General features: G+C 33.7%; 3 protein-coding genes across 3 annotated transcripts in view; all 3 read left to right on the forward strand.

The window, feature by feature from the left end:
• Window positions 1–11,819, forward strand: part of LOC123011137 (actin-related protein 5) — a 66,440-nt gene that overhangs the window by 21,427 nt on the left and 33,194 nt on the right. The gene's annotated exons all lie outside the window — the stretch shown is intronic.
• LOC123011145 (CCAAT/enhancer-binding protein-like) lies at window positions 2,909–4,852 on the forward strand. Its single transcript, XM_044408460.1, has 2 exons — window positions 2,909–4,187; window positions 4,241–4,852. The coding sequence occupies exons 1-2, from the start codon at window positions 3,238–3,240 to the stop codon at window positions 4,290–4,292; spliced, it is 1,002 nt and encodes a 333-aa protein (XP_044264395.1). The 5' UTR covers window positions 2,909–3,237; the 3' UTR covers window positions 4,293–4,852.
• On the forward strand, window positions 8,175–8,849 carry LOC123011146. Its single transcript, XM_044408461.1, has 5 exons — window positions 8,175–8,240; window positions 8,287–8,338; window positions 8,382–8,458; window positions 8,503–8,644; window positions 8,695–8,849. Exons 1-5 carry the CDS (start codon window positions 8,175–8,177, stop codon window positions 8,847–8,849), a joined length of 492 nt encoding a protein of 163 aa, XP_044264396.1.

Raw genomic sequence — 11,819 nt, forward strand, 5'->3', positions numbered from 1 at the left:
TAACAAAAAAAGAAAAAAAAGTGATAATGATTACAAGAAGAGAAAAATAACTTTACAACTTCTCGACAAACTAAATAAAGAGGTACCTTTTTTAAAAAAAATTAGTATTTATTCCAGTTATGTGGTTTGGCTACCGCTGAGTAGAGGGCGCTAGAGTGCGAAACTATCGTTTGTTTCATGACCTACTTTGACTATGCACATACCCGCACGTGTGAATCAGGTTTATGACGTAACATGACGTTTAGGGCCCCGCCTTTGATGCACACGCTGAGTTGTTTTTATGACTCCTGCACACGACACCGGTTATAACTTTTTTTTGGGTTTCGTGTATGAGTAAATTGTCAGAATTTTCAGTAAAAATTTATATTAAAATTGGTAAAAAAATTATTATTACAATTCTCGTACATATTATAATCCAAATGGTAATGGAAGAAAAGTAGTTTCACATTTATTTAAAAAACAGTGTGTATTATAGGCGGTCCTGGAAGCATCATGTTACGTCACAAACCTGATTCACACGTGCAGGAATGTGCATAGATCGGGATGAAAGTAGGTCATGAAACAAGCGCCTCAAGTAATGTGGCGCCAGCTGGTGGCCGGTAGTCAAAAGGGTGCAAATAACGGTACTTTATGACACTTTTTTACCGATAGAAGAAATAAATAAAAAAGCACCTCTTTTCTCTTAATTCTTAGACTGGTGAATCACTTGTAGCCACAGGAGCTGCCAACAAAATCTGGGCATAAATCAAAAGTACCTAAAATTACACTCCACTCAGGTAGGCGCTAATAAATTACTCAGTGTGTCTAACATTTTCGTAATTTCCGTGTGGCTTGATTTCATCTCTTCTAAAGGTTAACACAAGTCGAGAAAAAATCTGATAGTGTAAACATTGATGTCACATGACACGGGTAATAATAATAATGGTCAAAAATGACAGGTGTTAACTAGATTTTATAAAACCGACGGAAATTTCACGCGATTAGTGTCGTTTTTAGGCACGTTTGTTCCCAATTAACGTTTGCTGATTGTTACAACATGTAGATATGCGATTGTTTCGATAATCTGATCTTATTCGCAGCTTCCTGAGATTCTTATCGAATTTTTTTTTTTCAATCACTCGATCCACTAGACGCATCTTTTGGCCCCCCATTTACAGGTCAAGGAAGCCTACTCTAAAAACAGATTCTTATCTGTTATCACTTATCACTAAGCCTCCATGTGGCACTTAATTATTCCTTCTCTAATAATATTCAAATCGAGCGAAATGTAACCATGAACATACCTTGAACGCTGCTTCCTTTGAAAATATCAACAAATTTTGCAAGGTTCTCCAATTTATCTTACACGGTTCCGCAATTTTCTTGTAACGGGGAATAAAATGACGCTTTATTCTCTCAGGAATAAAATAAATGAAATACCGATTTTTACTCTTAAAATTGTAATTGAATGCCATAGACGACCGAAGGGAATAAAATAGTTGTTTATTCCCTTGATACATAAATAACTATTAAATGCCTCATATGACACATTTCTCTTTTTATTTAAATGCCACCAACGAAAGCAAAACTGAGCGCAATTTGCATAACAAATTTCTAAATTTTATATTCATGTCATTAGGTTAAAATTCATATTTACAAACAAATAATTTAGCGGACCTCTCTTATGCAGTCGCATTTGAAAGGTCACGTGACTAAAAATTTGTTGTCAAAATTATTAAATATACAGGCGTTAAAAGAAATATATATTAGAAAACCCAGATCCATATTTCTTTTGGACAAATAGATTATGTTATTTTTTTGACAGAATTCAACTGAAATGTCATTTCTCATGCTAAAGAATGTTCACACTGAAACTAAAATTAAAGTCTGATTTACATACTCAACGCCCACCGAGATGTCAATAATTTTGAAGCGTTCTATACACATTCTAAATAAATGGAATGTGGCAACATTGTCTAGTAATAATAACGGCATTGCAATTTGAGCAACAATAAAAAGTAATTATTTTTAAAACCTCAGTAACCGTCTCCTAGGGAATAATACAGAGTTACCAAGACCACAGCTAATATTAATACACAGTGTTGTTATATCTTTTTTGCTGAATATACAGGGTGCGTCAAAACTCGCGCCTCAGAGAAAAATTTTAAGTAAGATATCAGGAACATGAAAACAATGTTTAAAAAATTCTATCTGTCAAAAAATTTTGACATATATTTTTTGATATTTGACATTTTTTCATGTCTATTTAATGATACTGATGATCTTGTATATGTTTTTTTTACAATTATTTAGTTATGGTACAAAAATTTTGCCAATAAAAGCCACAAATAACATTGAACAGAGTTACAATTTAGGATACTGTTTCCTTGTTTCCTCTTCTAATAGACTGTAGCAAAAAACTTGAAAAATTATTTTTCCAACAGAAATAAATAGAGTCAAAGTGCAAAATTTAAACTCTCATAACTTTTATTTTATAGATAAAATTTTTTTAACATTTTTTCCATGTTCCTGATATCGTCCCTAATATGGCATTTTTCTCTGGGGCGCGAGTTCTGGCGCACCCTGTATATTTTTTAAATTCAGAGAATAATTTTTTCGAATTTTTTTTTGTTATCAACTTTTTGAGCGCTCTGTATGTGATTATATTAAATTGAGTGATGGTTTGAACGCGTCCCAAGAAGCCGTCCGCCACCCACAAGTCGTGATAAATGTGCGCTTGTGTTGGTAAAAAAAATGTATGTTTTTCGTGCGTTTCTTGAATTTTTCTCGATTGTCGTAATGCGTTTGTTTTCCTGCTGTAGTACTCGTCGAAATTGGTAATTACGTCAAAAAAACGCAGCGCACGAAATCAAATCGCAATGTTTCACTTTCAAACCGTACGTCAGCAGGAATGTGCAGAGCGCATGAGCCCGCTTAACCACTACAAACAGCAGGAATAGCGCTAAGCAATCTCAGTATCAAGTTGGCTTGGGCAAGCGCACGAACGGTGTGGTCCCCAAGTAGGCTGTGTGAGTACACCTGACAGATATCAGGATCACGTTGGCGCGCAAATCAACGCACCCTAGGAATCGAAATTTTTTTTTGGTCAAAAAGACAGTGTTTGTGTTTATAATAATGGAACCGGAATCGAATTTAAAGCGAATTAAAAACTGGGAAAGTGCGTAGTGTGCGTGTCTTGGACTTGATTGAACTCGGTTTCGGCAGTGAAAGTGGACTCAGTGAAAGTCGGTGCCGAAAATGGATTCTCCCCAAATGTACGACAATCATCAGCAGGGCCAACCAAGCAACGAAGTAAAAAAGACTGTCATAATGAACAGCAACAACAACAATAATAATTTAACGAACTTGAATAACAACACGGGGATTTCGAAGCAGACAACAGCGCTGTTGAAACAGCACCACCTCCAGCAGTACCAACAGCACGGGGAATTGAACGATTTGAACACTCCGGAGATCTCGCTCGATTTGCAAAACCTCATCGATGACTCCCAATTCAGCGACAACCTCTTCTCCGACATCCTCCACCAGAGCCAAGGGAAGCACCTCCAAGGGCTCCAACCGCGTCCGATGGCCCCCAACACCTACCCCCGCACCACGTTGGCATACATGCCGCAGCCGGTGCACAGTAGCGCCTCCTACTCCGCCACCCCCAACTCCAACAGCGACTCCAACAGCTCGGCCGGGAGCGACGTCCCCAGCATCAAGGAGGAGCCGGTGGACCCGCAGGAGTACCGCCGCCAGTGCAACGTCATGCCCAACGGGTACATGGCGGGCGGGTATCCCGCCGCCCCCGCCGCCGCCACCTTCACCACGCTGGCCCCCAGCCCCGTCATGCACCACATGAACGCGATGAAGAGCAAGACGATGATGCTGAATCAGCACATCGCGCGCAAGTCTGTTAAGCCCTGTGATAAGAACAGCGACGAGTACCGCCGCCGCCGGGAGCGGAACAACATCGCGGTGAGGAAGAGTCGCGAGAAGGCCAAAGTGCGGACGAGGGAGACGGAGGAGAAAGTCAAGATTTTGATGAAGGAAAACGAAAGACTGCAAAAGAGGATAGAGTTGCTCACGGAGGAGTTGAACGTGTTGAGGAGTCTCTTCTCCAATGTGGGGGTGTTGCCCGAGCACGTGCACAGGGAGATCAACAAGCATCTAGACACCTTCCAGTTGCAGCAGCAGCAGCAAATGTAAGGGTGGGGAAGGGGGCTCAGGGGACCTGTCTAATGCGTTTTTTGTACAGGTCCGAAGATAGTAGAAGGTTGATGGAGACGTTGCACGAATATGGACCGTAGCCCCCACGATTAATGACAATCATTCGAATTTGTTGAATCTTGTGAGAGGTTCGGTAGTTAGATCTCCTATGACACGTGTTCTAAAAACTTTTATTTATTAGAAATATGAGTGGAGTGTCGTCTTGCAAAAGATTTCCCAGTTGTTTCACTACAACGAACGAACTTTTTTCTACGCGAAACACCGACGAAATCTTTTCGACGACAGAGTTTGTTAACGGGTATTAAAAATACATTAGATTTATTCCGTTCGTTTTTGTGATCAAACAATTGTATTTAAAATGCGATGAGAAACGATGCAATCCGTGTACCTTCTTAACTGTTAGTAAATTAAATGTATTTTAAGATATATTTTTCTACTGAAAATATATCGTTGTTACACCTTATAATTTTATTGTAAAATACTTAAGTTAATGTATAAATGTATAATGTATAGAGTGTACTTGTAAATCTTAATATATTTCCAAAGAACTACATTTTGTAAAGATGTTTATAATAATGGTGTAAATTTTATACTACTTAAATGTTCTTGTTTTTATTATTTAATAAATATCTCGGATTTACGCACGACTCTTATTCCCCCATTTTCGCTCTGGTATTTATTTTGCGCACAATGGAAATCTTGAAAAAAATACAGCGTGACTCATAAAACAAATGTGAAAGTCGCTATGGTGACATTTACGGGTGAATTCATTTCTTGTGGGTTCCTAACAAATACCATTAGACTTTTTTCTCCTAGGATTTTAAGCGCAATGTGTGCTGATTCAAATTTAATTTTCACGGATTGTAATTATTAAATGTGATAATCATCGTTATTTCAACTGGCCTACTTTTACCACTTTTATATTGAAACAAAAAGTCGGTTGTGTAATCGGCTCGTGAAATTATAAAATTTCAATCGAATTAGATTTTTTTCAAATAACTAATGAATTAAATACACTTGGTTCAATATCTGATAAAAAGGGGATTTTTATGACCGATCTAGACTTTTTATCGCTTGTTTGTCAAAGAAAAATTGACCGATAGGCGAGAAAAATATTTTTATAGTGGTTTTCCCACTAGGAATAACAAAATTATTATTTTTTCCGTCAGAAAAATGACTCTTTTATGATTAAATGACAAACGTAAAAATTTTATTTTTCAGTCAGAATAAAAATTTTATTTTATTATTTTTACATTTTTCACTTTTTATTTTTTTCATATTCTTCTTTGTTTCGTATATTTTCTTTTAAATTTTTATCAAATTTATACTCGTATCAAAAAACAATAGACTTCACTTGAAGAATAATAAAAAGGACAATAAAGGAATAAAGTCATAAAAAATGAATGCAAAAAACGTATAACGTTTATTTATACAAAGGAATAAAATAAATGTAAAGCTTTGGCTTTTTTAGTGACCTGTACTCTACTTTTTTTTTTCTCTAGTAGTTAGCTGAGTAATAATGTTTATCCGCAAACGACAGAAAAATGACACTTTTATGACTATAAATGTAAAAGTTTTACGTTTCAGAATAAAAACACATTTTTTTTGCCTAAGCGTTTTTCACTTTTACCTGACATTTATTATGACATGTACCAATGTTGTGTCTTTCGCTGCATTTTCTGGAGAGGTACATTGTAGATTTTTCTACTTTTTGCACTACTAACTGCACTAGTCACCCACTAGTATTTTTTCGTTGCAAAGCTTCCTGATTATTTTGTTCATTTACTTGATAATTATTGTGTTGCTCTTTACTCTAGATCTGAATTCGTTTGCGGATAAAATAGTATATGTTGTTTGGAGAAAAAGTGAGTTTATGTGGCTCAGGTGAATTATTTGCTATTCCTTTTACTTTTAATAACATAATATACTATTTCTTGTGTTCAAGATAACTTTTTGAATTGATATTTAGTTATGTTTAAAATAGAATAGAACTGTAATTTTTTGTGTCTGTACTGCAAAAGGTTTCAAGTTTATTATTATGACCTTTATTATTTTTACTCTCGTTCAGAAAAAAAATGGTTTGAACTAGGGCTCGAACACCAACTTTTCGAGTTGGTCTTTACTTTTTTCTCAGTATTTAACAATGAAACGATTTCCCATTGTTTTTTTTTTACCAAAAATCGTAGAAAATCGCTGTTATCGCTCAAAATTACGTTATTTATACACCAGGAATAAAATAAATGTAAAACTTTGGCTTTTTTAGTGATCTGTACTCTACTTTTTTATTCTCTAATAAATGACATAAAAGTTTTACGTTTCAGACGTGGAAGAAAAACACAGTTTTTTTGCCTAAAGCGTTTTTTTTTACCTGACATTTATTATGACATTTACCAATGTTGTGTCTTTCGCTGCATTTTTTTGATTTTCCGACTTTTTGCACTACTAACTGCACTAGTCACCCACTAGTATTTTTTCATTGCAAAGCTTCCTGATTATTTTATTCATTTACTTGATAATTATTGTGTTGCTCTTTACTCTAGATCTGAATACGTTTGCGGATAAAATAGTATATGTTGTTTGGAGAAAAAGTGAGTTTATGTGGCTCAGCTGAATTATTGCTATTCCTTTTACTTTTAATAACATAATATACTATTTCTTGTGTTCAAGAAATAGAAAAAAAATTGGTCGTACCAGGGTTCGAACCTAAACTTTTTGAGTTGATATTTAGTTATGTTTAAAATAGAATAGAACTGTATTTTTTTGTCTGTACTGCAAAAGGTTTCAAGTTTATTATTTTTACTCTCGTTCAGAAAAAAAAAATTGTTTGAACTAGGGCTCGAACCCCAACTTTTCGAGTTGGTCTTTACTTTTTTCTCAGTATTTAACAATGAAACGATTTCCCATTGTTTTTTTTTACCAAAAATCGTAGAAAATCGCTGTTATCGCTCAAAATTACGTTATTTATACAACAGGAATAAAATAAATGTTAAACTTTGGCTTTTTTAGTGATCTGTACTCTACTTTTTTATTCTCTAATAGTCAAAGTTTTAGCTGCGTAATAATGTTTATCCAAAAACGTCAGAAAAATGACACTTTTATGACTATAAATGACATAAAAGTTTTACGTTTCAGACGTGGAATAAAAACACAGTTTTTTTGCCTAAGCGTTTTTTTTTTACCTGACATTTATTATGACATTTACCAATGTTGTGTCTTTCGCTGCATTTTCTTGATTTTCCGACTTTTTGCACTACTAACTGCACTAGTCACCCACTAGTATTTTTTCATTGCAAAGCTTCCTGATTATTTTGTTCATTTACTTGATAATTATTGTGTTGCTCTTTACTTTAAATTTGAATACGTTTGCGGATAAAATAGTATATGTTATTTGGAGAAAATGTGAGTTTATATGGCTCAGCTGAATTATTTGCTATTTTTTTTACTTTTAATAACATAATATACTATTTTTTGTGTTCAAGAAATAGAAAAAAAATTGGTCGGACCAAAGTTCGAACCTAAATTTTTTGAGTTGATATTTAGTTATGTTTAAAATAGAATAGAACTGTATTTTTTTGTGTCTGTACTGCAAAAGGTTTCAAGTTCATTATTATGACCTTTATCATTTTTACTCTCGTCCAAAAAAAAATGGTTTGAACCAGGGCTCGAACCCCAACTTTTCGAGTTGATCTTTACTTTTTTCTCAGTATTTAACAATGAAACGATTTCCTATTGTTATTTTTACCAAAAATCGTAGAAAATCGCTGTTATCGCTCAAAATTACGTTCGTGAGTCACAGAATCGATAGTATCTGTGATAATTAATGTAATTAGAAAATAATTATCACAGGCTTTTGTGTCATTACCCCAAAACCGTAAAAAGTAATGAAATATTAATAGTATACAATTAACACCAAATGACTCATGTCGATGATTGGCAAAGTTGTCAAAACTGTCATTTCTGAAATGACAACGTGCTGTTTTTTCCTCCCAATCCGAACAGGATGTCTCATCGGATCCGCATTTTACTTCGTAAGTCACAAGAGCGAAAAAATCACTTTTGATATCAGTTTTGCAGATTATTGCGTTCGTAAAATTGGTTTTGCTGATAGTTTTACATCTGTCAAAAGGTCAGTGTCGATGTTTTAAGAACGAAATAATTTTTTTTCTTAGGACCTGAAACTGTGATAGTCATGAACGTTCTCTTACTGACATTAGCTGGAGTCACACTCCTTATTGGGACACTTCAGGTATTTTATTTCATGAAAAACAATGTTAAAAATGGAATTTTAAGGAAGACCGTGTTTGTGTTTTAACATTTCTCTGTTTCAATATTTGCGCGATGGCGACCCAAGGCTTGGGCCTCTTGATTATATACCTCACCACCAGCGAGAAAATCACGTTATGGATTTTGGTGGTTATGGTAATTGAGCAAAGTGGGTCAGTTTTCGATTTTTGCCAAATTCCCGAATTGTCTGATTTTTAGTACCGTTTCTGTACATGATTGCGATCGGGATAATCGAATATCGCGTTGTTAAAGAAAAACATATGCACATCGCTGATAATTACCGGTCGTATGGCCGCGTGGAGCAGCCCCGAGAAGCAGCCCCCACATCCCACATCCCGGTCCTCGCCTTCTAATTTTCATTAAAATCTAGTTTGGAAAAATCGTGTTTCACTTCGCGAGTGAATGAACCCGATTTTGCGACATAGACAGAATGTCGGTGCTCACTGTGCATAATTATCATTGTTTCCTAGCAGGGGCGTATCCAGGAATTAATTTTGGGGGGGCTATCTAAAAAATTTTTAAATGATGAGGGTAGGTCTACAGTGAGCGGCAAAATTATAGAATAATCTTATTTATATTAAAACTGAAAATATTTTGTTTTGGAAAAATGCTCGAACAGGTCAATTTTCTTTTTAACAAATACAAAATTTTTAACTTGATTTAAAGTTGTATCTTTGTTTTTTATTGATATTATTTCACTTTTTGGATAATTTTTTTTTTAAAACTATGTAATACACAATATTTTGGTGTTGCCATTTCGACAATTATCTATCGAATTCGCTAAAACAATAGGAGTTTCCATTAAAAAAAAAATGTCGCTGTCGTCATTACCCAAAAACCAAAAAGTGTAGAATTTTAAAACAAGTTGAAAATTGTGTATAAGGTGTTCTAGCGAGTTGGTAAAGTTCATTATTCAAAGAGATATAAACTTAATTTAATTAGATATCTAAGATGTGGCCCAAAGAAAATTACAATTGATGATTTCTTTTTAAATTAGTAAAAACTAAGGAAGTATCGAGAGATCAAGATAATTTGTCCTTGTATCCGAAAACGTATGTCCTGTGCATATGTCTGTGAAACGTCAAATAAAATGACAAGTGAAAAGGTAAAATCCCATGATCTAAAAGATAACTAAATTTATGATTTACCTTCAAAAAAGAACGGTCTTATTATTATACGTCGGCGACTAATTCCAGCCCATTTTGCCGTTTTCGACTTGTCATTTTATTTGACGTTTCACGTGCAGTTAGTTCAAAATTAAAAATTTGGGCAGTACCTATTTTTCTGTCACTTTAAAAAGTTCACTGTAAACTACCTTTTACTGTCATCATGACTGACATTTGACAATTAATTTATTTTTTTTGTTGTTAAATTTGTTAATTAAGCAATTTGTCCGTCTTAGGAAATTTATTAAGATCTGCTACCTACCCGTTATTATGCCACAAATCACTATTTTTGAAAGTAAATAAGTCAAAATGACATAAATACGACAAGAGTAAAAAATGAGGTTATTAATATAAAGGTTGTTTTAGAGTTTACATTATGAAAATGCCAGTACTGCCCGAAATTTGAATTCCGAACTGTACGTTTTCGGATCGAAAAATGACTACAAATTATTTTGATCACTCGGTATATGTATGATTTGTATTAATAAGTGTGATTTAAAAAGAATTCTAATGTTGTTATTTAAAAATCTTTAGGTCATAAGGTTTTTATATTAAAATTTAAATATAAAAAATTGAAGCTTTTGTTGGCAAGTCTGGGGGGGCCCTGCCCCCCTAGATCCGCCCTTGTTTCCTAGCCGGCTAGATTTTGCACAAAAGTGCGCCCAAAATTGAGTCACATCGCAGCACGCCTTGAAACAAGCTATTTTTAGGTGTTGGACTAGGTTAGTGTTTGCGATTGCGACATCACAAAAATTACGAACAAATTTAAACAAATGCAAATCGAGTTGGAGAAAAATCAAATGACCTTTGCATGTCCATTTCCAGCAGCGCTAATGATTTATTTCAAATTGACTTTTCATTTTTTTCTTCCATAATTATTGGCCAATCGGAGTTGAAGGGCGGACACGGATACCAATAATTGTCATAATTAATTTCACTCTAGCGTTTTTTTATTTAATCACACTTTGTAGGAAATTTTCATTATTGTAAACAATTGCATTGGGTTATGTAAGTGTCTAGACTGGTAGAATTTCTAGTTTTATTCATTTTTTTACTACAGTCGTTTGGGGCCTTTCACTCGTTTGGGACCCAAAGGTCGAGAATTTGATTATGTTATTAAACAAGTTTTTAATTAAAAACGCATAAAGCATTTTCTCTCTTTGTATGGCAAATTTATTATTATTATTTATTATTACTTTTGCTATTCAATTTAATCTCGGTCAAAAAATTAAAAAAAAAATGGTCCGGACCAGGGATTGAACTTGAACTTTTCGAGATTTAGGGTTTTTGTTTTGATAGAAAACGGGTTTTTATTTTTATTTTACCAAAGTTTGGCAACGATTTTTATTAAATATAAACACTAGTGTAAATTTTCATTGTCGTGAACAATTATAGACTAGAATTTTTGGTTTTATAATTTTTTTTAATTAATACTTTTTTTAATTTGGGATCTAAATGGAGAAGTGTTTTTGACCCAAAGCTTTGGAATTTTATTAGTTTTATTAGTATTAGTAGTTAGACTTTAATTTTTTACTTTTGTTTTAAAAATAAAAAAAATGGTCCCGATCAGGGATCGAACCTAAACTTTTCGAGTTGGTGTTGATTTAGGTTATGAAAAAAAGGCTTTTATTTTTATTTTACTAAAGTTTGGCAACAATTTTTATTAAATATCAACACTAGTGTAAATTTTCATCATCGTGAACAATTGCATAGCGTTGTATAAGGGTCTAGACTAGAATTTCTAGTTTTATTAATTTTTTTAATTCATACTTTTTTAAATTTGGGATCTAAATGGAGAAGTGTTTTTGAGCCAAGCTTTAGAATTTAATTAATTATAAAATTTGATTAAAAATTATTATTAAACAAGTTTTTTTAATAAAACGCACTTTTTTGTTTGTTTCGCAAAAATTCATTATTATGACTTTAATTCCTGCTATTCACTTTACTCTCGTTTTAAGAATTAAAAAAAAATGGTCCCGAGCAGGGATCGAACCTCAACTTTTCGAGTTGGTGTTGATTTAGGATTTTTGTTTTGATGGAAAAAGGGTTTTTATTTTTATTTTACCAAAAGTTTGGCAATAATTTTTATTAAATATCAACACTAGAGTAAATTTTCAGCATCGTGAACAATTGCATAGCGTTGTATAAGCGTCTAGA

Source organism: Tribolium madens, unplaced genomic scaffold, assembly GCF_015345945.1.
Source record: "Tribolium madens isolate multiple individuals breed KSU strain unplaced genomic scaffold, Tmad_KSU_1.1 Scaffold_91;HRSCAF=231;Tcas5.2_LG7, whole genome shotgun sequence".
Taxonomy (NCBI): domain Eukaryota; kingdom Metazoa; phylum Arthropoda; class Insecta; order Coleoptera; family Tenebrionidae; genus Tribolium; species Tribolium madens.

Bases quoted from the DNA above. Each gene is read 5' to 3' on its own strand.
- LOC123011145 (XM_044408460.1), top strand. From the start codon at position 3,238: ATGGATTCTCCCCAAATGTACGACAATCATCAGCAGGGCCAACCAAGC. The intron at 4,188-4,240 runs GTAAGGGTGGGG...TTTTTTGTACAG, and splicing joins TTGCAGCAGCAGCAGCAAAT to GTCCGAAGATAGTAGAAGGT.
- LOC123011146 (XM_044408461.1), top strand. From the start codon at position 8,175: ATGACAACGTGCTGTTTTTTCCTCCCAATCCGAACAGGATGTCTCATC. The intron at 8,241-8,286 runs GTAAGTCACAAG...TCAGTTTTGCAG, and splicing joins TCGGATCCGCATTTTACTTC to ATTATTGCGTTCGTAAAATT. The intron at 8,339-8,381 runs GTCAGTGTCGAT...TTTTTTTCTTAG, and splicing joins AGTTTTACATCTGTCAAAAG to GACCTGAAACTGTGATAGTC.